This window comes from Rhamphochromis longiceps, linkage group LG19, assembly GCF_057381845.1.
Source record: "Rhamphochromis longiceps isolate RC_006_pf linkage group LG19, R_longiceps_female_GT1.1, whole genome shotgun sequence".
NCBI lineage: Eukaryota > Metazoa > Chordata > Actinopteri > Cichliformes > Cichlidae > Rhamphochromis > Rhamphochromis longiceps.
In genome coordinates this window covers 27927732-27953298 of record NC_140575.1, presented here as the reverse complement: position 1 = coordinate 27953298, position 25567 = coordinate 27927732, and the positions used below count along the sequence as shown (strand labels likewise).

Sequence of the window (25567 nt, the reverse complement as noted above, 5' to 3'; positions counted from 1 at the left end):
AGGGTGCATGTTGGACCTCTCACACCACATACCACTTTTCATATTTGTCCACATGCATAATTTAAATATGTACTGTATTTTGATTGTAAAGGTTTATGTATTCATGAGGGTTTTATGGGTCAACAGCTGAAAAGGAAACACAGACCACCACCACCTTCCTGCATCACACCTATTCAAGCACATGATGTACGTGCCTTCTTTTAAATGCACACTTGGCAAATTTATGAAAAGAAAAAAACTTTACAAGAAGTCGTCTTATTGCTGCTGACAGCAGGTGCTGTCATTTTGTACATCTGCATATACATTTGTGAGTCAGAGATGCAGCGTATGTGTGAAATGACACGATGTGAAAGAATTGAAAAACTAATCTGAATGAAAAAAATGCATGTATCCGCATGAACCCCCTTCAAATTCTTTTAAAAGTGCATAAATATAGAAATATGTGATAAATACAGGAAGCACACGGTGAATGGCTCTTTAACTTTTTCACTCTGCTCATAAGCAACTGTGTGTTGCTTAGTGCTGAGCAGGTAGTCCAGATCCTGTGCAAACAATGAGGTAAAAAGCAAGCAGTCAAGCTGTGGAACTAATCAATGTGACCACTGAAAATATCAGTATCAGTAAATATCAGTTCAGAAAACATGAGCTCAAAACAGACACTTTGTCAGTTATGACAGTTAAGTTTTGCACAGTTTGTGAGTTCCTATTTTGTTTTGTTGAGAACATTAAACATTTGGCAGTAGCTCCAACCAAAGGGCAGATGGAGGAGGTGTCCGTGCTAAAGATATTAAGGTTTTAATTGGGGGTTATCAGAGTAGCCAATCAGAATCTAAGGTGCTGCACTGCAGTGGAATAAATCAGAATTTCCGAACAGTTTTTGTGAAAAGGCGAATCTTCTTCACACACAAAGGTTAACTATGGAGTTCCACAGGGTTCTGTGCTAGGACCAGTTCTGTACTATTTACATTGATCTTACTTGTCTTAGGCAGTACAATTACAAGGCATAGTATACATTTCCACCCACCTTTTTCTTGCCATGACATCCGATGGCATTCATTGATTAGTTAGACTTATGGCTTAAAGACAGAAGGGCCCAGATGGCCTCCTATGAGGTCATTGGGGCAATCGTGGTTCAAGATTTGGGCGTTCGCCTTGTAATCGGAAGGTTGCCAGTTCGAGCCCCGGCTTGGACGTTTTCGGTCATTGTGTCCTTGGGCAAGACATTGCACCTTATTGCCTACTGGTGGTGGTCAGAGGGCCCGGTGGCGCCAGTGTCCGGCAGCCTTGCCTCTGTCAGTGCGCCCCAGGGTGGCTGTGGCTACAATGTAGCTGCCATCACCAGTGTGTGAATGTGTGTGTGGATGACTGGATGTGTAAAGTGCTTTGTGGTCCTTAGGGACTAGTAAAAGTGCTATACAAATACAGGCCATTTACCATATTGTTTTTTAGCAAATATGGTGTCAAAGCAGATACCTAGTGCACTGTAAGGAATTTTTTTGACCAGGATATCCCCTTCAATGCGCATATTAAACAAATGTGTAGGACTGCCTTCTTGCATTTCGACAGTATCTCTAAAATTAGAAACAGTTCAGAGTGATGCTCTCTCAGAGCACTCCTCTTTCAGACTCCTGACTTTTTTGTGGTTCCTAAAAATTAGAATGGGAGCCTTCGGGTTTCAAGCTGCTTTTCTCTGGAACCAGCTCCCAGTTTCAATTTGGGAGAAAGACACCCTCTCTATTTTTAAGATTAAGCTTGTTTCTTCCTCATTCACCTGTTTTCACTTTCTGTGTATAATTAATCTCTGGCTCTCCCACAGCCTGTCCTTCATTGTGTGTTCTTCGCCTCACCTCAAACGGTTGTTTCTACTGTAATCAGCCACCAGGGGGCGTTGCAGTCAAATATATGAGACCTGCTGGCGCCCTGCAGTGATGACCTGGTGGGCGTTAGCAATTTCACAAAGAACAGGAAGATTAGGAAACACCAAAATAGCAAATTGTTTGTGGTTGTCTCAACCTCTATAGTTAGGCAACTATTTAAACTTGTGAGCAGATGCTTAATGGAGCTGCTGAAGCCTCTGAATGTGCAATAAAATTCTCAGAATGCAGGATGTGCACTGACTCTGCTTGCACTAGATCAAACAGGAATAAACCAGGACTGCTTACAGACTTAAAAGAGTCCTTTAAAAGAGTGTACAGGTTACATTTTGTTAGCAGGCTCCATTTAAAGACCGTTAACATCCATGCGTCACAATTTTCTTGCAAATACCGAACTTTTAGCCCCCTTTCTTCCTTATTTTACTCTTTGTTTGTCTAAAGTGTCAGTACATTTAGACATTTTGTGATTATACATTATAAACAACGACATGGTCTATGCAAAGCAGACAACCCACAAACCCAATATCAACTTTTACCTTTTATTTATATTTGTGTACAAATGTATAAAAAGTATTTGTACACAATCAAGGCTCATTCTTTCTCAAATCAGAATGGGTCCACGGTCGTCTCAAGGTGCTTTAGGCACTACAAAACAAGACTTTGGTCCTAAAAGAGTTGCTCATTTAGCCTAATTTTTAGCATTAAATACCTGAGAATACATTAAGCTAAAACTCAACATAGATTTTTTTCTCTGATGTTTGATTGCAACCTTTGAGCTGCCAGTTTGGAAACTGATGTGAAGAGCGAGAAAATGTAAGTGTGAGATAAATGAAACATATCCTCCTAAGTAATTTTCTGATACTGCTGCAAAGATGAATTTGTTTCGCACGCCTAATAAATTGAGTCACAACCATTCACTTCCACTGAAAGCCAGAATAAACTGTGCCTATAACTGTGGCCTATGTCAGCTTATCATAAGGTGAGTGGAAGGGTACATCCTGAACAGGACCCATAATCTTTTTGCTGTGAGACGAGAAGACCGACCATGAAGCTTTTCGGGAATAACTCTCTGCAGAATACTTTAATAAAGAATTTTATTTTTGTACATATATTATGTACAGTTAAGCTTCCTTGGACATTCAATAAAGCCAAGTTTCAGTGCAGAACAGCCTTTAACAGATATACTATATCTACTCTGATGCAACAGCTTGCTGTAAATGCACTTGGCTATAAACTGAATATGAAGTCCCGCTCATGAGAGTCTGTGCCGAGGAGGAGGAAAAGCACACCAGTTAGCACTTCGAAGTTAACACGCTAACTAGAAATGTGTCATTTAGTTACACATTTTCTCCACAGGCCTTTCCCAGCAGATCAAACACATTGTGATCATTAAAAACACTATTCTGTTCCTATTATACTGCCATACTGTAAATCTTTGATGAAAAATTTAAGCAAATAATAAATCAATGGATAAAATAATAATTTTGAGACAAGTCTTGAAAGTAAAGATGGTGAAAGGACAGTGAAGCTTGGGAGTGTGCGGGCAATTATTTTGGAAGACCACAGAGAATTTCAAACTCTTTTGAAATTACTCCCTTATGTGCTTTTCTTTAACTTCCTGCGCTTTGCTGTTTCGTACCTGTTACAAGAGAAACGTGTTCCTTTTTTTTGGAGGACTCTGTAGAGAGACAAAGGACAAACTGGAGGCTTAAATAATCTAATTTTGCAGTAAGCAGTTTATACAAGTTGCTCGTACGTGTTCATTTCAGTTTATTTTCCATTGCCCTCCCATGATGTGCACTCTGCCATTCAAAATAGCCATCTTTGAGCTTACACTATGTTGCATTTACTCTATTTTTGCTTGGAGCATAATATAAAAGCATGAGAAACTAAATTATTTGAAGGACTTCCATTTATATACTGAAAAATAATCATTCAAGCATGTGTTTGTGTTTTAGGCTTAAAATGTTAGCCCTGCTTTCAAAAAGTAAACAGGCTGGATAGAACTAAGGGGAAATTTTTAAAAAACAAACCCCATCTAGGATAAATTTAAATAAAATCCAGTGACACAGTGATCTCCCGTCTCCTTGCAAACAAAAAGCAGTTTCTCATCTCATCTCTCCTTTTGGTTCGAGAGGGAACAAAGAGGAAGGCGTGCTGATAAAACAAGCGCCGCTTTTACGAGTTCGAACTCCAGTTTCTGATGGGGTGAACTCCTCCAGGTGGCTCATCCTGATCTCTCTCTCTCTCTCTCTCTGACTCTCTCCGTCTCGGTCTTCATTTCTCTGAAAGTTTGTCTCAGATGATCTCCAGGACATCGCAGGGCACGAAGCCCCTCTTCTTTCCGCTCTCCACTCTGATGAAGCCGCTGTGCTCGCCCTCGCTGCTCACACAGATCTGAAAGCCAGAAGAAAAATTTTACTTTACAGACAAACAGGACATGTAGAAAGCAGTTAATCAGAAAAAAGTACCTAATAAAGCACAAACAGGTCTTACTATGGATCCATTCTGAGTTACTGGAAGGTAAGATGCTGGAAAACCATAGCCATAATAAGGAAAATCCAGAATGTATATTTTATGAGAGTTATAAATTGCCTCTTTTAAAAATACATAATGGTTATCAAACTAATAATCAATTATAGACAGCAGGAGTGTGTTTTAAGGAAATAAGATCATAACATGATCAAGCTTATTCACTCATTGACACTCACAATAAGTCAGAGCACACTGTGTTTGCAAGCTTGATCTGAGTACTCCCTAACAACTTCCCTTGGGATTGAGAGGCTGGAAGGAGAGTGAGTGGGTCATAGGATCATTTTGTGTTTGGTGGTTAAATCTCCACTGGGGGTTGCTTACTTTAAATCTCCTCAGAGTCCCAACATGCCCTGGACAGTATTGTGGGAAAAAGGGGCCCTGATTTAAGTGCAGCCATTATGCTCCTCTGTCTGCCAAATCCACTTGAGCTTTTCAGTGAATAATTGTCTACAATTGAAGAGTCACTGGAGGTAAGAGGCAATGCGGGAGCTGCAGGAAGGTAATATGATGTCTGAAGAGCTGCTGGATAATATGAATCAGATGCAATGTAGTAGCTGGAGTGTGCTCGTGAATTAGATACAGGCCTAATGTGGAAATGTTAATATCCATAATAAGGTCATTGCTTCCCCAACCCAAAATGAAGATGTTGCTCCCTATATGAATCGTGCTAATGTTAAGCCCGAAGACTACTAAAAGCTTCCACAAGTGCCATGAAAAGGACCCATATCCTTACTTTTAATCATAAGAACGACTGTTTGCAGTTTTCTTTAGCATTGCATTAAAAAAAATCAGAATACTGGACATATTCCAAATCTGATTTTCATAAATTGCACCTGACCCAAACAAACACTGCCACTAAAGCATGCAGCTCTATCGTCTATCCTTTACGCAGCTGTAGCTGAACATGTACGACTGTGTTATACGCCTTGATGAAGAGAGTGTACTTGAATCCATCCTGATATTAAACATACACACAGACCTGAGATGTGTTACAGCAAACATCTCCCATACCTGACCTGATTACAGACTAGCTTGGATCCAGGCTGACGTAAGCCCCGTGTTCCCTCCTAGAACACTTTATCATAATCACTGCAGCTCTGAACTTTTCTCAGCTTCTCGCGTGAAAAGAAGAAACATTTTTAGTGTCCAATCGCTTTTATGTGAGAATACAGTAGCTAATTATCTGGTGAATCTACAATGAGCCAAAGGTGGTCGTGTCATATCTCTCGCATGCTTACCCAGATGCCATTCTTTCCTAAACCTGTCAGGTACTGTAGCTAAATCCCGACTGTGTGCTCCACTTGGGAAAGTGCAACAACAGACGATGTCATGTGACTTGATTTTCTAGATATTGCTTCATGATGACAGAAAGAGAGTTTCACTGGTCTAGGTCAATGAAGATCATTTTTTATTTTAATTTAAGCCAACATGAAATAATCACAGGAGCGTGTTTAAACAGACATTATTAACACATTTACATGTAAATACATATCAGCCCCATATCTTAATCGAGTCTGACCATTAAGGACCCTGGAATGTACTTAGTACGCTTTTTGTGGCTTTAAATATATTGTCTTTCCCTGCTGGTAATGCAATTTCTGTATGAGTGCCCATTTCATGTCTATTACACGTTTGCCATTGGACACTTCACTACTGTCTCGAGATTAAAACAGCTTTTACTCATCCCCCACGAGGACACATCTGCTCAAGCCTGCAGTACCTGTCCCTCCTTCAGGGTGATTTGGCCTTGTTCCTTGCAGCCGATGAACGTCCTGTTACACCTGAAGACTTGGTCACCAGCCCGCAGTTGATGAGCAAAGGCTGCTGGGAAGAATCCGATCCTGTCCTCAATTACACCCTGAAAAAAGGAGTCATAAAACGGCAGGACATGAGAGGGTTCAAACTTGGCACGATTACATCGAAGCCTTGATAAAAACCGTCCACACACCTTTAGAGTAAATGCTGTTGTAAATCATGTATTAGGTTCACTATGATGTTTTCACATTGCATGCAGGTGCTTCATCAGGTGCTAATGTTTGCCTCTTTCCTTGGTATCTCTTGTTTAAAGACCAAACTGGCCAGATGTCTCTGTTTATCTACAGCCTACAGAGCACAATGGTGTTAAAATGCATGATGATTTTCTTCATGGTCTGGTGGCGACAGGCTGTCTCTGTGCTGTCATGCAATCGGCCCTTTCGTCTCCCTAATTTATCTGTTATGCATTTGTGTCCCGAGTTACCCTGTTTCCTTGCTCCTATAATTCACAACCAGACTTATATCATTTATCGGTCTGTTTCTTTTAAAGCTTTTTCTTGGCTTTGTGTAAAAAAAACTTAGTGAAACTTTGCTGTAACACAGAGATGTAATACCTACCTTCCACCAGTCATCATTGGAGTCATCGGCCACCAAGATCCTGTCTCCTGCTCTGCAATACATGAAAACATCCATGAATTATTTGAAAACAAAGGAAAAATACTCAAATCCATCACTGATTGGAAACATAATGACATTTAGACTTCGATAGAGAGGGTATTTTCACACTTAAATGGCATGTAATGCCCCTAAATTCCATTTGCTCCGAGTAATTTTCCTTCATCCATCCAGGAAATGCATGAATCAGTCTATCCCACTGCCCTGTGTGCCATAATTACAAACATCTGTTCAAAGCTACGGGCTAAATTTGACTAATAAAAATCTAAAGGACCAACGCTGCGGTGCCAAGTGTTGGTTTATGTAATTGTCTTCCTTTTACTTCCTTTTGTGATTCAAAAAGGAAATGATTCACAAAAAAACACCTTTCATGGAAGGTGAGAAACGCAAAGTGCCCAACACTGTAAAATCTTGAGAGGTGATGGCAACAATGCAGATTAATGCTCCAATTAGAAGCAGGGGAAATGTTACTTCAAATAATTTAATTACGAAAAAAATGAGCTGTGAAAGCGAGAAGAGGGTTGCTGTGCTGCTAAACTGCAAAAACATTCGTCATCATTACAATCACTGTGGCCAAAGGTAATCAAGTAATCAAAGCGTGTGGTGGAAAGTGAAACTAATCATAAACCTGTCCCCCCCCACCCCCCCCACCCCGCACCCCGCACACACACACACACTTTAAAATTAAAATGAAATGTGAACTTTCTGATTAAGGAATCAGTTCAATCATCTTTGTTTTATGTGTTTTTGTTTGAGGTATTGATTACAGCCTGAAATAAGCCCAGCTGAGGAAGAAAAAAACCCTCATGCAGCCTTTCAGAAGAAGAAAATAGATTTGAAATAAAGGCATTGGAGGAGTTGAAGTACTTGAGATGAATGAATTTCAAATGAAGTGTAACGACTGAAGTTTTTTTCTCGACGAGGGAGGGGAGCGACCCACGACTGTGTGCATGTAGGAAAGAGATGAAAAGAACAAGTGCACTCCTGCTCGCTTGTCCTTAAATCCTCAGAAGATTTCTGCGAGAGCAAGAACAAATGGGCACTTAGGCTGAAGGACTGTTCTTTCCCGAGGGCCTATTTCAAAGTATGACGCCCAATCAGTCATGGTTAAGGCGGGGAGTAAAACCTGGACCCTTCGTTTCAGACTGATAAAAAGGCAGGCCAGACATGTGAAGCTCTGCCTACTTTAAATTACTCTTCAAGTATGTGTGCGTAAAAATCATCGTCTGCTGTCAATGTTAATAAATCTTTGGATGCAATTTTTAAATATGTTTTTGAGGACACCAAGGCTGTGTAGCTCTGGGTCAGAAATGCAACCTTTTTTTTCAGTTCTGACCACAGACCAACCGGTGCTACATCAGGTGATTTTAATTAGTTGTTTGTTAAAACCAAAAACAACTGCTGACATCATGAACCAGTAGGGTTGCCAACCGTCCCTTAAAAAACGGAATCGTCCCGTATTTAGAAACAAAAGTACACGTCCGGTATTGAGCTAATAAGGGACGCACTTTGTCCCGTAATCCAGTGAGAATCAAAAGTAGTCTATAACTTTTAATGGAATTAACGCTTTGTTTGAAAACACAATTCCCAGCCCCTCTCCTGCTTTGTGACCAATGAGCTGACAGCACACTTATGACAATTCGAGTATGACAATTCAGATTACCGCTCATCTCATTGGTCGAGGAAAGGTCGCTTACGGAGAAAATACCGGAAGACAACAGATGACCACAACAAGAAGCATGGCCAACAGGGAAACAAACGCCGACACTGCGGTGCAAGTCTCGGACGACAGTACACCTAAAGCTGGGCAGACACTGTGCGATTTTTTCAGTCACGTTATTCAGCTCCTGCTCAAACTGCACGATTGACTCGCAGGGGTTAGAAGTTGGTAGGTCACGATGCAGGTCTCACACTATACCGCCCGATGCTCTGATGCGACCTGAGTGCTCACACTGTGCCTCCATAAAATGAAGGTTATAACAGAAAATCTGTCGCTCGCTCTCCCTCTGTCTTTCACTCACACAGACACGCCACCACCATCAACTTTGCTAAATTGCTAATGAAAAACATTGATCAGGCAGCTGTGATTAAGCAGCGATGTAAATCCAACTATTTTCACGGTTGTTGTGGTCGTGATCATTTTGTGAGGCCACATCGAAAAGGCTCGGATGAGCTTTCCAAAGTTCTACAAGTTGTGCCTCCATCGCTTGTGTCCAGATCACACGCCGCACAGCCGAGCTGCACCGTCTTTTTCACCGACGTTTACCTGTTTGCGCGTGAGCAGTGTGAGCGGCTCACGAGCGATTGATGATCGGGAGCTGCTCGAGGTGTTAATCGCTTCTCGTTACCCCACGTATACTACACGACGCACGATGAAGGCCAAAATCGGGCCGATCACCAAATCGGTCGCACGACTCATAAATCGTCTCAAAATGGGCCAAAAATCGCACAGTGTAAGCCCAGCATTAGAGCAGCAATGTTTGTTCGCTCAGAGAAAGAAAAAAAGGCTGCGAAAGATAAGATAAGATAAGATAACCTTTATTAGTCCCACACGTGGGAAATTTGTTTTGTCACAGCAGGAAGTGGACAGTGCAAAAGTTATGACGCAAAAATTAGAATACAATAAGAATAAATACAGGGAGGAATGGGAAAAGGAAACCACTGGGCTGGGAACATGCACGATAACACCTATAAAGCGCACTGCACTGTGTGCCGGCGCACTTTTTCCATAGGCATGCTTCTAGTGGTGGGCACATGAAGAACATGAGGGGCGTGAAAGCTCGGGGAACCCTTAACCATTTTTTTGTCCACCAGGCCACGGCAGAAGCAGATATGGTATGTAAACACTGGTTTATTTTTTAAACCCTCTGGTTAAGGTTAATATGGGCATGTGCAGTGAATATCAGCGCTATGTGGCCAGAAGTGTGATAATATAATTTATTTTGTGTAATAAACAACTGCAAGGATAGATGATTACAACAAATAGATCACTAATACATAAAAGTAATACATAGATTAATAATGATGATGAGTTATGATGCGTAATCATGGGAACAAGCGGGTTTACAAACAGGAGCAGCTGATTAGCATTAGAAAAGCTGAAATAATACCTCAACTGAAGCCAATTGTACTAAATGCACTATATGTGCACTGTTACAAGAATATTTTTGTTGTATTGCTTTCTATTAATTTATATAATTTTAAGTTAAGCAGGGCAGAGTTCTTTTAAAGAAAGATTTACTTATATTCTCAAAAGTTAAGCATGACAGGCTTCTGTTTAAGAAAGAGACCTGTTTTACTGTGTTAATGTTGTCATTTTGAGCTAAAAATAAATGGCTAAATGATCATTTGTTTCCCATATGGTCATATCACAAAGAATATGCATCTGCTTAAATCAAATTCAAGTCAAATGGTTAAAAAAATAATTTCACACACAAAAAAAAAGAGCTACCACACTGGGAAGGGTGAAGACAACTGGGTTGCCCGGCCCTGGCCACGAGGTGTCCCTTATTTATTTTTCAGGGAGTTGGCAACCCTATGAGCCAGGCATGTCTGGAAATGTACAGACAGTGAACTCACATGCTGGGTTGGAAATTAAACACCAGCTTCCCCCCCCGAGTCTCAGCAACAAGAACAAGTTGACTCAGACTGTCAACTTGTTGCCTTGTGTATAAGCTAAGCTAAGCTAAGATAAGATAAGATAACCTTTATTAGTCCCACACGTGGGAAATTTGTTTTGTCACAGCAGGAAGTGGACAGTGCAAAAGTTATATAGCAAAATTAGAATACAATAAGAATAAAATACTGTACTGAATAGAATAAAATAAAATAAAATACTATATACAGTAGAATAAATAGAATAAAATATACAATAGGATAAAAATAGAATGCAAATGCTTTATACAACTGAGTAAAAATACAACTTTTTCAGAAAATACTGACCTGTTCTGCTTAAAATTAGTCTGCGCCAACATTTTAGGAAATACTATGTTATTTTTTGGCTCTATCGATAGGAAAGTGTAGAGAGCCGACAGGAAAGCAGGGAGAGAGCGAGGGGAGACTGACTGCTCACTGGGCTGAGCAGGTGACCAGTTCAGTTCAGTTCAGAGGGATAGTGTAGAGCACCAAATCACAACAACAGTCACCTCAAGGCATGTTTTCTTGTAAGTTAAAAACCTGAAAATAACAGAAAGAAAACCCCAACAATCAGACGACACCCTCTGAACAAGCACTTGGTGATAGTGGGAAGGAAAAACTCTCTTTTGACAGGAAGAAAGCTCAGGCAGAACTAGGAGGGATGGTTTTCCTGCATGTATTTCATTCTCCTTGCTCTCCTCTGTTTCCACGCTTTCCTCTCTACTCTACTGTCCGGTCAAAAATAAAGGCTAAAAAGCTCAAAATAAGCCTGCTTAGTATAAAAGTCAGAAATTTGTTTTCATATACTATCATAACACAATATTGTCTGACTAAGTGTTCAAAATTAGAATAATGCATATGTGAATAATGTCTGAGGTGATACTTAAGATTGTGTTGATGCCATGGCTGAGCTTACAAACTTATTTGTACTATGAGCAACATAAACATCAATGATGTTATCAAGCTCATAATCCATTATAATTCAAAGGTTATTTTAAAGCATGAAGCACTAAAGTTTAAGTGTCACTGGTTTTAGTGCGGCACAAACTAATGACTGAGGGGAAATCCATTGAAAATAACCAAGGAAACTTTGACTCTGAGTCCAATTTGGACACCATGGGTGACCCATTAGGTGATCACTGTCTCGGGATTTAATTAAAAACTACCAAAACAATAGTCTAGATGGGGTGGTGGTCACTGTGAAAATGGGAAAATGACAGACAAGCTCCACAATGTAATGCCTTTAGATATCATGCAGTTTTTGACACTTTAAATGCAGTTTTTGAAATTAGTATTTTGCTTTAATTGATGGAATTTCAAAATATTTGTTTACATTCTTATTACAATTCAAAACAACCTATTTCAAGCAATTAGTGGTGGACTTCTTCCACCACTAATAGCCAATTACTAAATGTTACTAATTAGTAATTACATTTAGTAATTACTAATAACTAAAATGTCTAATCGTTATGGAGCAAACTGTGAACAATACACGAACAAGTGAGGCTTTTGGCATCTGTGCCCAAATTATGCAAGTATCTGCTTCTGCGCCGACCTGAAAAGTATGAATGTCTCATCACTTTAACTACAATAAACTCAGTGTTATCCTTCAGAAACAGCATGTGTGCCTGGTACACTGAAGGGACCCTTTAAAGGATCTATAAATGGACTTTCAAAGACCCTCATACTCTCTGAAGATAAATCTAAGAAGACATGTAACAGATTTGATATTAATAAATAATGCTGGCACACACCCAGGTAACATTAATGAGGCCACACCAGAGAAATAAATCTTTGAGGAGTGTTACATAAAAAGAGGGCACTAATTAGTTCCTTTTGTGAATCCATTCTTGTCTCTGAAGACAGTAATTAGTCTATATAAGATAAAAATGACACAAGATAAAGAGAGAACAAAGTGGAATTGAGCAACATGACTTCTTGTCTTTTAAATTTTCCCTTGCTTCCCTTCCCTTTGAGAATATGAGTAAGCGCTGAATTCCATCTGTTTTGTTCGGAAAGTTTAACTTAAATTTCAGTGAAGATAAATCATGTTTGGGTTGCACTGCGTGAGCCTCGTATTTGCTTCTATTTCTTATTTAAAAGAAAAGAGAAATCTATCTAAAGAAATCACTATGTCAAAGTCAGTTAATTCACAGTCTAAGTTCATGTGCAGGTGTTCTTATTATTAGAGCGTCTGTGCATGTGTGTGTACGTGCGCTAACCTCATCTCCAGGTCGTGGCTCTCCTGGGCGGTGAAGCTGTACAAGGCCACATACGTGTTGAGCTTGAGGACGTCTTTCTGTAGCATGCTCTGCTCCATCTACAAGACAGACCAAAATGCAGTCTAACACTACTTTCTCTGTTGTCATATCTTAAAATAGTCTTTTGGCATTTACATTAGTGTATTTACAGCACACTGATAGACTGAGGAGCTGCTTAAGTTGCTTTACAATCTGTTCCCTTTAATCCTCCATCAACATGAGTGGGAGAAAGATCGGGGTTTTTCTTTTTTCTTACAAACACTTGGGAAGTTTAAACAGGACATGGTTGTGGGTGGAGAGGAAGTTCTCAGAGAGGTGTTAGCACAATTAGCAGGGAGATATGCCGCCATTCTGGCGCTATTCACACCTGCTCATAAAACCTGGTGGGTGTGTTTTCCCATTTCATCACCTTGAATCTGAATCGTGCCTGCTGTGCCCATGAAATCCATCCAAACAATAACTTGCCCTCTTTTTGCATGGTAACAGCAAGGAAAATGCAAAAAAAAAAAAAAAAGGATAATAGCTGTTTTAGGACAGCAGGAGACTTTTCTATAATCGTGGCACTTTACAGTAATGAAAAAAAGTGGGTTTTGGTCCCCCAGCACCAGCCATGTGGACTGGAAATGTGGGTGATGGATGAGCTTAGTTATCTGCGGCCATGAGGAAAAGTGCTTCTGTGACTTCTGGGTGAAAACTGCATCAGACAGTGGCGATCCATTACAACTAACTAGGAGCAGCTCACAGGCCTTGTGAGGTCCCGATGTTGTGGCCGCCGGGATCAGTGGATGTGAGGTCGGTTTGGGTGAGATAATAATCTCCTTTGCAAGAGAGCTATCAAAATAAGAAGCAGGGACAAATGTAAAAAAGCTCATTATAGATACTACTTGTATACTTACTGTTTAATCTTATATTCATACATCAGTTTTTTTTAGCCCTATATCAGGATCGTGGGAGGTTGGAGCTTGATTGGGGCGAAAAACAAGGTTTTAAATCTGGATCTGTGAATCGGTGAATCTCTATAAACTATAACCTCAGTTACTCAAATTGTCAGGTCTGTTCATGCACACTCAGTTAGTAGTTTAACTGGAATAGTTCATCTTTTAACAAAACTTCTGGCAACTGAATAAGCATCTCCTGTTTAGGAATCTCTGTGTTATGTGTTATGTTTGTGTTATGCTGGCCATCTCACGAGTGTAAGTCGAGTGCTGTCTTCAGCTCTGGTGGCTACAACTCCTGTTGGAACGATCCAGCTCTAACTAGGCATGCCATTTGTTGCTGAGTGGGCAAATAAAGTGGGCCATCAGAAAATCTTCATTAAATCAGCTGCCTGCTGTCTAGAGCTAAGGCTGATTCAAAACAGCAAAGCTGCAAAAAATAAAGATAAAAACAGCTGAAAGATACTTAAAGGCTCCAGGTCTGGGGCCTGAATGATATTTATCAGTATTTTTTACGAGTTGATTCCAAATGATGATACGTTTTATGTGTCCAGCAGCAGTGAATGAGCAGAGGCCACAGCAGTTTAAAAGAAAACAGAGAAGGTACCAAGAAAAAAAGAGAATAGAAGGAAAAAGATGTCATTAATCAGCAAGAATCAGACCATTTTACTGGCTATTGATCTCTGAGAATTTAACACTAAACCTGAAAAGTGTGAACAGATGGCCACCCTGTCATGTGTTCCCATTTGAGACCGCGAGTCCCTCATCTCAATTTGAAAACTGCTCCTTCTCAAGGGAAGAAGCCGTTTTCAACCTTTTTTCCTTTCTCTGCTCATTACCCTGCAGTGCCTCCATCTGTCTGTCCGCCAGCCTGAGCTAATGGAGCTGTCGGCTGACAGACAAACAGCCTGCTGCCAGCTGTGCTCGGTCCAGCCTGATAACACTGCACAATGCATTTCAAGCTCTGAAATGGACGACTGGACTGCTAGATTATATTGCAGAGTCGAGGTGTTTATATGTGCATCTGCGCGTGTGTGTTCCCTTGTACGGATATTTGCTCATTTTTGTGTTTGTCTGAGTATCTGTGGTCTTTTTCCATTGTTGACAACGGAGATAAACATGTTAAGCAATAAAAGTAAACAGAATAGATGGCGGCACATAGAAAATATCTACAAAGAGCATCAATACTAAGAACACCTCTCCCACAAATTCCAGCGTGGAAGGAAAAGGCAGAGAGGAGGAGAAGAGTTGAAATATGCCAATGAAATATTCATGGATGCTCCACAGGGGGCGATAAGACATTCACAGAGGTTTAACCTTTTTCTTTCTCTGGCATGAATTTTGCACTGCATCTACACTGTGGAGAATAAACAGACCGAATCCAAACATCAAGGTCAAGAGTTGTCTGTATCAGCGCTGGCCAGTGGTCGTGTCAGACCGGGTTTGATTTGTTACGGCAGGAAGAGAAAAGAGAGTGCTCCCCCGAAGTCCTGGGAAATTTAGCAGTGATGATGGAGGCGGAGATGAAGAACGGGCTGGCAGGGTATCAGTTCTCAGGTGAGCCAGAAAGTTCAGGAACTGAGCTCCAAAAAAAAAACTAACGTTGTGAAAGCTAAGAGGGAAAATGTGGAAAAGTTCACTACACAGTCAGAGTTGCTGAAACTGCTGAAAAGACAGTTATAGGATGCAGTCACTTTACTTTCTCTCGCTCTTACCTATATAATTACCAGTTTAGTGCTTCTCTAAAAAGCTTTTTTGTAATTTGTGAAAGGACAACAAATTGTATCTGCATGTGAAAAATCAATCTGTACCTCAGATGTCTGTTTTTAAACTAAACTGGAAGCTCGTGTGGCTTCCGAAGAACAAACTGGGCTGAAACAACCGACAGCTGTTGTGCTTTTTGGCTTTGAGGAACACGTGTTACTTATAAATAAGGACTGTCTGTCTGTCCATCTGACATTTACATAGATTTAAGAAGGAAAAAAGAAACCGTGCAACTCTTTCCTGCATATAAAACGACAACATCAATCCAGATAAACTGGTATTCCAAGAACAGTACTTCTCAGTGTTGTACTATACTCATGCACATGCACACAAAACCAATCTATTATAAAATGTAAAATAATGGTTTCGTACCTGCAAACTGTCGGGTTTTCTTTCTGGGTGGTGGTACTGCTCTGTCCCGTTCTCAACGACCGTAAAAACTGAGAAAACAACACAAAATGAACTTTGCCCAACTAAACAGTCTGAATAAAGTTGTACTTAGTTTTAAGGTAGCAGGATATAACTGTATCAGAAGACAAAAAATGGATCTAATGTTGTCACATGTGGAAGAAAATCAAGACTAAATCAAGAGCATAAACATGTCTACAGCGGGAACCATTGGCCTGAAAGTGGCACTTCAAATCTAAATGTCATCACTGTGATCATAGAAATCCACATACAGTTTTCAGTTAACATAATTAGCTTTTTTCCTTGTTAGCTTGAGCTAATCATAAAACAAGAGCAGTTGGAAGGCGAGCACATGACACAAGCTAAAAGTGAAGTCATTTCTTCTTTTGTTCGGTTAGTTCAGCAGTATTATTACCATGCTTCAAACAGCATTTTCCAAAACAATGTCTTCTTTTTGTAGTCTTTAGGTCTATCGTCTTAGGCTTAATACTCTGGAGTATAAAGGGTCACTGCATTGCCCTTTACTACAGATGCTATTGTACAGCTGGAAAACCCTGCCCACTGCTGAATCAAGAGCTAAGCACAGTAAAGAACACAGAAAAGTTCACAGAACATCTTATTTTAAAGACTGACTTTAATGGAGAATAAGGAGAAAATTTCGTTGATGGTTCATAGATGGAGAATTTGATGTTGCAACCTTCTTCAATTCTCTCATTTATGGGAAGAGCAACAGCGGTGCATTTTTTCCTGTCACTACGTGGCATTAATCCAGATGCACACTGTGTACTGCAGTGAATACTCACCATCATCGCTGTGTTTTCTCGACAGCTCCTGCCTGCTGCTGTGAGCCACAACTTCCTCTGGAACCTTATCCAAATCACTGGTCTGCAAAGACAAAAATTGAACGGGCAAAATTCAATTAGATAAGTGCAGAAATAGAGAGGGAATGATGTACTACTAATTAGATAGATAGTTGAAGGTTTGAGCACAGGATTAGTTAAAATTCATTCTTTTTTACAGAATAACCAGCTATCTGGGAGTCTGGCGAGCAGTAAACATGCTGTTTCATAGTCTACATTTGGAAACTATTATGAGAACCCCCGTTGAGATCACATTGTCTCTGTAAGCCTCAACTGACACACACATACACCCATTCACTAACAGCTGCAGAGGACAGGACAGAATGGCCCTAACCCAACAGCTTTCAAATGTCATCATACAGAGGTGTGTATCCAGACTTCTCGTGCAGTTTAGCTTACATTAGCAGTGATACAATGTGAAGAACACATTTCCCTGTGCATTAAACGTACCGATAGAAGAAGGCCGGAAGGGACTTTGGCTAAACAATCATTTTAATTCATCTTCAGAGCTGTAACGTGAGAGTTCCTGTCATAGGTCTGGACCAGACTGCCTTTATTGGTAGTGTTTACAGCCCTGCAGTAGCAATATCTATTTAGATCATCAGCTACACAGTGTCTGCTACAGTGAGACAAAATATAAAGTGTAGTCCATTTCCTGATAGAAAGTCTTTATATGCCACAATAAAGAGGATACTTTATGATATGGACAAAAAGAAACTGGCAAAATAAATAAATAAATAAATCGAATTAATCTTTAAATAAAAGTAGAGAGGGGTATGTTGCTCTTACAGAGTTTCTGTGGGGAGATTCAGAACCGCTGGCTCTCTTTGTCCTTTGTGCCAATGATGTGCCGAACCTCAGGGCTTCATACACGGGGTCCACCTTATTGCCGCAGGCTTTAGAAAAGCATGTTACAGACACAAAACCATGTGGCAAATTACCAGACTGTAAAACCTTGTGCATCCATTTTATGAAACTGCTCAATTAGAAACCCAGTTTTGGGAGAATTAAGTTGAAATGAACCAAAAGTATCCTAAGATAAGCTGCTCACCAATGGGCATGACTTCTTTGATGCAGCCATACTGTTCCTGGATCAGTAATGGAGAGCTGTAGTACCGCCGAAAGCCTTTTGGCTGAAGCGAGAAAGACACAGAGCGGTGACAGGCATTAGAGACAAATCAATATACAGCACCGCAGGCAGTAAAGTGCTCCGACCATTAAATACAGCACATAACTCTGTTCATTTGGAGTCTCGGAATGTGGCTCTCACTTCATAGGGATAAAGTTCTGCTACACTGGATGGTGCACAGGATGGAAGTCAAACACTGTGAATGAATGCAGAGCCTAATATTAACATGAAAAACAAAACCTTTAAAGCCTCAGCTAAATGGCTTTTTTCGTCTTTTCGTGAGAATAAGAGGAGGACAGGGAATATCATTTTCTAAGATCGATCATGTGTTGCGTTTTGTAACCTGTGCATAAGGTAAAGAGGGGGAAAGCTGGCAAACACTACAAAGCAATTCCAGTACTAATCACGAGTTTTCATACACAGATAACGCTCTGTAATGTTGACAATATTCATCACACCATAATGACATAATAACTACAGCAGCACCAAAAAGCGTGTAGGCATGAATACGTGGTCAATGGTATGTGCTTTTATGGCTTACTCTGCAAAGCAAATGACGAAACGAACATATAGAGGATAGTTGGAGAGACAGATGAAGGGCGGAGTGGAGCACAGATGCTGAAGGGGCTGTTTCTGTTTACAAAGTGACGTCAGACTCGGTCCACACTCAATACTGCATTAAGCTGAGGCTGAGAAGCAACATTAGTCCTATTCAGCTTTACTTTTCTTCCATGCTAATGATGTATAATTTTAGAACTGTGCACGACCATGATAGCAGAGCAGTGGATTTGTTACACAGAGTTAAAATCTGAATGTGTAGCAGTAGAAAACAGGATCAAATATAATACTTTGGTTCATGGAGTTCACTGCTATGAAACCGAGAAGGACAACTTCTAAAGTTTTTATCGTAATTTATCTGCCTGTCAAGTTTTCCCCTGATCTCCCAGGCCTTCAAACATTTATCATTTATATATCTATTACCTGCCTGCGTTCCATCTAATCAATACCACCCCATCAGGTCTGAATCCTTGGTAAGCATACAGAAGATTGAAATGATGTCGGTGTCATCTACAGCACACCCAGTAATGATTAATGTATATATTTGCAGTTTATTTTCACACACTGCAGCAATTCATCAATATTGTACTGTTGTCAGTGTTGCTTGATTAAAGCAGCTTAATTTCCCAACTGGATGTGCGGCTCACTGAGCGTTTCTTGCTCATAGGGTTGCCTTTTTTTCCCGTTTGTTTACACTTCGAGTACTCAAGTCGCGGGTGGTGAAATCGGCGTCGCTAATCAGTCCTGATTAATTCTTCGTTTGACACTTCTCGTGATGAGGCGGCTAAAATAAGCAACCCCTGAGCGCTTCGGGCACATCTCAAGAAACGAGGCGTCAGACTTCCAGGGCCAAAATCATTAAGGAAAAGGTTAAAAGAGCGTGCTCGTTGGAGCCCATCTGGTTCACGTGGCAACAAACAAAGTGATACCACTCACTGCTCGATGCCAGAAGTCACAGACAGCTTAAGTTTATTTTACAAACCATCCAGTATATGACAATTATAGTTTCTTTGCAGTTTCTAAACTTCTTTAGAAAACTGGAAAAAGACACTCATCTGTCAACTTCCTGTTTATTGGGAAAATAGTCCAGGGAAAATGTAATGTTTTGTTTCTGGAAGTATCCAGAAAATGTATTAATTAGAAGGGATCAATACAATATTATTATAGCTATATCCTAACACGTTTTCAAGTAATCTGCATCACATGTAAAAGGTCAACACATAACACATAAAAAGTACTATGTCAAAGTCTTCTTTGAAAGTTTCTTTTTTACAAAAACTGGGAAAAATGTAGTGATTACTGAAAGAAACCCAGTTCTTGAAAATTTAGTATAAAAGGCAAAACCTTGGCTTGAAAACCTTGAATGTCAATATTTGGTATGAGCACATTCATATGAACTTTCTTTTAATTTCATTAAGTAGTCTTTGGCTTCTTGAAGGACATTTTAAAATCTTATCTGTTTAATACCAGAAAGTCTGGCTCCTTAGAAGCAAAATATGCAGAAATGAATGGTGGCTCATGACTTTTGCACTGTAGCTCTTGGTTGGGTCCAAGAGATTTTTGTTTCTGGGTTCTGACTTTGGCCCGTATAACAGTATTTTTTGACGTTTTGGACTGCTGCTGTATACCTTTGATACTACTGAGTCTTTGAGTTTTGTTTTTGCTTCATAGTTTTGCAATCCTGTGTTTTGGTTCATGTTTCCATTGATACTGTAGTAAGATAAGCTTTTATTTTAGCATTTGAGCCATGTCTTGTCTTGCTTTATTTTAGCTTTAGCTATTTTAGCTTCAGTTCCTACTTTGAGTTTCTCTCTTTATTACATCATCCAGCTCATCTTCCTATGCTTAGCCATCTGTTCTCAAGTGTTCCCCATCTCAGTCTTTATGTTTAGTGTGAGTCTTCTTGTCTCCATGTTTAGTATTTGTCTTTTGGATCGTTCCCGCTTTACTTCGAAGCACTGTTTCCTTCATGCCTCGTGTTCGTTTTGCTTCCCACTTTGTAACTGTCCTGATTGTTTTCACCCATGTAATCCCCTTCACCTGTGTCTTGGTCCTTGTATAAATAATCCAGTCTCTCTCTCTTTGTCCTCAGAGTAAGAAGTTTGACGTGAGTTCAAGCTGGTTATCAGCTCACTAATGCTGTGTTCCTGAATAAGTCAGAAGTCAGAGTTTCTGAGTTCCCAGTCAGAAGTTAAATCTGGAATGCTCCCTCAACTCAGCCCCAGCAACCCAGAGTCAACAATCCAAGCTGGCGGCATTGAACATAAACAGTAGTAAAACTGTAAAACTTTTAATCTGTACTGCCACCGTTGTGTATTTGTGCCTCACTAAATAAACCATACACAGAGCACTGACCCACCTCTATCCGTGAATGTGCTGCGACGGTGTTTTAAGTGCAAAAAAAAAAAAATAGTGATAGCTCTACCTAGCTTAAGAACCAAACCAAAACCTGTTTTTCTTCACTTTTTCTGCTACGCACTCAACGAACTCAGGTGTGACGTCACTCCCTGGTTCAGACATCCGAGGTCTGAGATGTCTGGAGCGCCGCATAAGTTAACCTAATCGGTTTTCTCTGGTGTTCAGACATCTGACTAATCGCAATTACTGATAAGTGTACTGCCAGCAGAGCGGCTGGTTGCGTAAAAGAAGATAAAACTGTACTATGAGAAAAATATGAAGAGGTTAAACGAATAATACAGGCTAAAAGCAACGTAGCTGCTGCAGACAAATCAGCAGCGTGAGTTTGCGCGAGAGGAAAAGCAGTAGCACTAAAAGCACTGTATGAATGTGTGAGTGCTCTAAGCTCTTTGGTCAGTAAGACTGGGAAATAACTACTAAATTAATGAAGTCTGGTATATCTGGAGGCAGCAATGACAGCTGGAAAAAATGCCGACTGTGGAATTAACAGACTTGCCAACATCACCGCTCTGTCACTATGACACAGGAGAAACTGATGTGTTATAATTACATTTTACATTTACATTTGGTGGTGTTTAACGATCTGAGATTAAAAATGAAATGTAAATAGAATTCAAACATAGGTTTTGTCTATGACAAAGTCCTGCTTCATTTGTCTAGGTTCCCTGTCTGCTCCTCAAGTTTTCCATTATCCCCTACCTGTTTTTGGACTGATCTCACATCATCTACCTTCGTGTCTTGCATTTGGGTGGCTGTCTACATGCTACTTCCTTGACAACACATGGCAAATCACTTCAGTGACTTCGCCCTTTTTGAGAAGCTAAACCAAATTTGGCAAAGCACCCGCATCTCAGAGATCTGCTGCGTGTCCCTTCTGACCTCAGAGACTGTAGCACTGAGACTTTGAACCATCATTTGCGCCGAGTACAAAGGAAACACAAAACACTAAAACATCTGGATGAAGCAGTGGAAGTCTTGGAGGTGTTGCAGCATTGTGCAGAACCCCTGTTATTGTTGATATTTGCAATAAACACTGCTCATCAAAAGCTGACGAGTGAATCACCGCGTTCATTATGAGTAATGAGCTAAATTAGTTAAACTACTTTTCGGATCACGTTGTCGAAGCAGAGTTTTTAAGTCCAATATGTAAAACATGCACTGTTGTGAGGGTTTTAGCTGCGTTTCACAGAGTGACTCACAATGAACTGACACATATTGATTAATAATCACGTTTGATCCAAACTGGCAAGTCTCCCAGAAACGTTATTTGTACTGGAGCTGTCGGGGCTGAATGTTAACATAAACCGAGTGCGTCAGAAAAAAGGCGTCAACTTCTCTTTTTAAGTGACCACCATACTATACTGCAAACTGCAGTGTAGTATTTATGTGGAAAAAAGAAAACACATTCCTGTAGAATAAGAAAAACTTGCTGTTAACTGATTATTGTCAGCCCTGAAAAGGTTGTGTCCAGCTTAGCTGTAGTAAAACATTTAACTGAAGTAATGTTATGTAACCAGCAAAGCTGAACTACATGCTGAATAGCAGTAATTATCAGCAGCACTCGATACAGAGTCTCTACAAATGTATGAGTGGGTACAGAAACACACTGGTTTCATGTTAGCAAAGATTCAAAGGATGAGCTAACTTAGTTTCTTTCTGAGTGGCTCTCAGGCCAAGAGAAACAAGCATGGCAGCAGAAGAGTCCAAGTTTAGAGTTAGTTGAATTTAGAGCTGTACTCCACTGGGGAAACTTCCCTTTTTATGCTCGACCTCTCGACCTCATTTTCCACTCCTGAGAGCCGATCATATCTACAGGCCTCATCTCTAAGGCATCTGGTGGAAAGACGACACAAAGAAAAAGGAGAAACACTGCCTATACTGCCAAATTATTTACACGCATTGATTCACTTTATCCGACTCAACTTATTCCATTTCCTTTAGTAATTTCAGACAAATTTGCTAAGTTGAGGTGTGGACACGAAGTATACATCCAAACATGTGGCTCTAAAGTCTCTTTCTTCAGTGCAGGATGAGCACAAATGATTAAAAGGTCCCAGTTCGATCCAGTCTTCCAGCTTTTGGACTGCTATGGAAGTGAAAATGCTTCTTGGCAGTTGCTTTTACAAGTCAGGCCGAAAACTCCCCAGTTAAAAACACCCGGACCACCCCGGTGGACCCATTCCACAACCAGGTTTCATTTTAATTTCATTCACAGATGATGCGAGCCATTCAAGATTGTGAATCATATTACAGAACACTAATTTAGGTTGTTATCACTCTATAATGAGGCTGTGATGTGTTTCTTGGGGAGAAACCACATTTTGGGGTGAAACGACACAATAATAATTATTTTCTCCAAGTTTTTCATCACATGAATACATTTGAAACCTCTCTCACTGAATGTTGTGGTTCCTGAGCATCAGCTTGTTAATAGGGAAACTTCCTAAATTAAACAATACAGGTTCTGGATTTAAAGCACACTGTAGATTTTTTGCTGAAAGCCCCTAAGAAAGGCGGTTGTGGATCATGAGGTTTATTCATTCACTTAATCTGATCCCCAGATCCTCGTGTCTGTATGAGGAAAGATGTTCGGTATCGCATTGGACCCCAAAAACTCACCACATGTCAATGCTGCGTACCATAAAAAACATGCTATACAGGCATGCAAATGTGGCTTGTAGTGTGAAGCACTTCAGTTGTTGATAAGACTAGAAAAGTGCTGCATAGATGCAGTCCATTTGCATTTTACAGACTTTAGATGAGCACATAAAATATCAGATAAGGTCCTTAATAACCACTCCACCCTGTAATTCCACAGTTCCCCGAGTGTTAAAGTAAGGCCGCTACTCTGAAATGTCAAACACATCATAAAGCCTGCCCATGTGACTTCATCAATAGTGGGTTTAAGAAGCTGCCTCTCGGTGACCACGTTTGTCCAGAAGCGTGGCAGAACTTGAGAGAGGAGGGGAGGAGGTCAGTGTTTTTGTAAACGATGAGTTGCATTATCTAACACAGAGACAGCGATGATATAACGATGATGAGGAGGATGACGAGGATGGATGGTGGTCACAGATGTACTTGCACACTCACACATAGAGTGTGATTTCTGAATAAGCACATTCTGCTGGGAAGCGGTCAGACAGCCAGTTCTGATCTGCTATCACAGTACTGACATCAATAATTATATTCCTGAGACGCAGTCTCCCGAAAGAGTCTTATCATGCATCTTACCAGTTTTCCCATGCAACGCTGCTGCCCAACACCGTTCTCACACTTGTGGTGGAGGCTCATCTTGCAGGCTTTGCAGCGGAGGCCGTGTTTCGCCGTATTTCCCGCCAGGAACACCACATGCTTGGCTGTTGTGCCTGATACATACAGACAAAGAGGCAATGTCGGGAGCTGGAATCAAATTGTGTTCTTACAACCAAACAGCAAGTTACAGAGAAAAAAAGCAGAGGAGATGAAAATATTGTCCAGAACGGCGTCTCATTTATTTATTCATTGTTTTTACACTCTTATTCCTAGTTTCTGGAGCCCTTCCCAGCATGCACTGAGAAAAACCTGTGAAATGACATGTGGAACATTTTAACAGGGACAAAAATTTACAAAATGCAACTCACAGCGTGCACTTCTACAAAAATTAGTCCGACTGTGACTGAGCCAGGCGTGTCTCCACCGTGTTAATATCGCTCGTCAAACTGCTACCTGTGTGCAGGTTCGCTGTCACTTATTAATGCCTGACTCACAGCTGATGAGATAATTGAAGATTAATTTGAGATCCAAAAGTTATGCAACGATGGAGGTGCAATCATTTAGCAAGAGTGTGTGTGTATTTGTGCACGCAGGTGTGTAGATTAATAAAAGAAAAATAAAGGGAAATGGAGCGAAGGATAGAGAAACGAAAATAAGAAGGACAGGGCGGAGTCTTAAAGGTATAACAGAATGAACCTCACAAAGAAAGATACCAGCAGTAGATATGCATTAAATAGGGAATATAGGTATTTTTAGGAGTTGAGGAGCACGTATGTCTATAAATCCCTACATGCCCCACACACCTTGAGTTCTTTGCCCGACCCTTCCTGCCCTTTTTTCTCTGTTTGCCATCCTCAGAAGTTTGCAGCAGCTAATCTTCAGTGAAGCTTTTCGCAAACGTAGCCCAACTTCCGGCTTATTTCGTTGGTTCATTATAAAAAAACAATGTTTTTCTTTCACATTTGAAGGAAGAAGACCTTGCTTTATGCCTAATGGTAAGAAGTTCAGCGTGTCAACTTCCTAACCTAAAAAATGTAACGTGATATCACTGTCAATCACAGACCATATTCTTGCCCAAGGGCAAAAGAAGTTAGCTATATGACATATTTACCTGTAGACTCAGAGTTATCATCCCCTACCCTCTATTCCAGTCAGATACAAATGAGAGACGAGTAAGCTGGCCAAAGCCTTGACCTATTTTCCAATAAAAGTGATAAATCAGTCCAAATCAAAGCTGGTAAGCTAATAACTTTAGTGCTTAAGCTAATGGACAGCTATTATGACTGCTGTGCATCAAGCGACATGAGGCAAGATATGAAAAAAAGACTAATTTATCTTCTTATGAAATAAGTGGGGAGTCTGTGGAGTAATAAATCTAACATGGCAAGATAAAATCAATAAACTGGTATGAGACATACAGCACGTACCACGCTAAAAAAACAAACATCACTTACAACCAGCCACTGTATATCCTATGAGAGCTCGTTCATATTAACAAAAGAGTACA

General features: G+C 40.4%; 1 protein-coding gene across 1 annotated transcript in view; it reads right to left on the bottom strand.

Annotated features, from left to right (window-relative positions):
• Nucleotides 1–2446: 2446 nt before the first annotated feature.
• stac (SH3 and cysteine rich domain) overlaps nucleotides 2447–25567 on the bottom strand; it is a 32034-nt gene continuing 8913 nt past the window's right edge. Inside the window, exons 4-12 of the mRNA XM_085391653.1 lie at nucleotides 24040–24173; nucleotides 17755–17836; nucleotides 17493–17599; nucleotides 16647–16728; nucleotides 15808–15875; nucleotides 12698–12795; nucleotides 6783–6834; nucleotides 6130–6267; nucleotides 2447–4271 (exon numbers count right to left, since the gene is read on the bottom strand). Coding sequence (XP_085247779.1) covers nucleotides 4173–4271; nucleotides 6130–6267; nucleotides 6783–6834; nucleotides 12698–12795; nucleotides 15808–15875; nucleotides 16647–16728; nucleotides 17493–17599; nucleotides 17755–17836; nucleotides 24040–24173 — 860 coding nt within the window. The 3' untranslated portion in view covers nucleotides 2447–4172. The remainder of the gene's footprint in view (nucleotides 4272–6129; nucleotides 6268–6782; nucleotides 6835–12697; nucleotides 12796–15807; nucleotides 15876–16646; nucleotides 16729–17492; nucleotides 17600–17754; nucleotides 17837–24039; nucleotides 24174–25567) is intronic.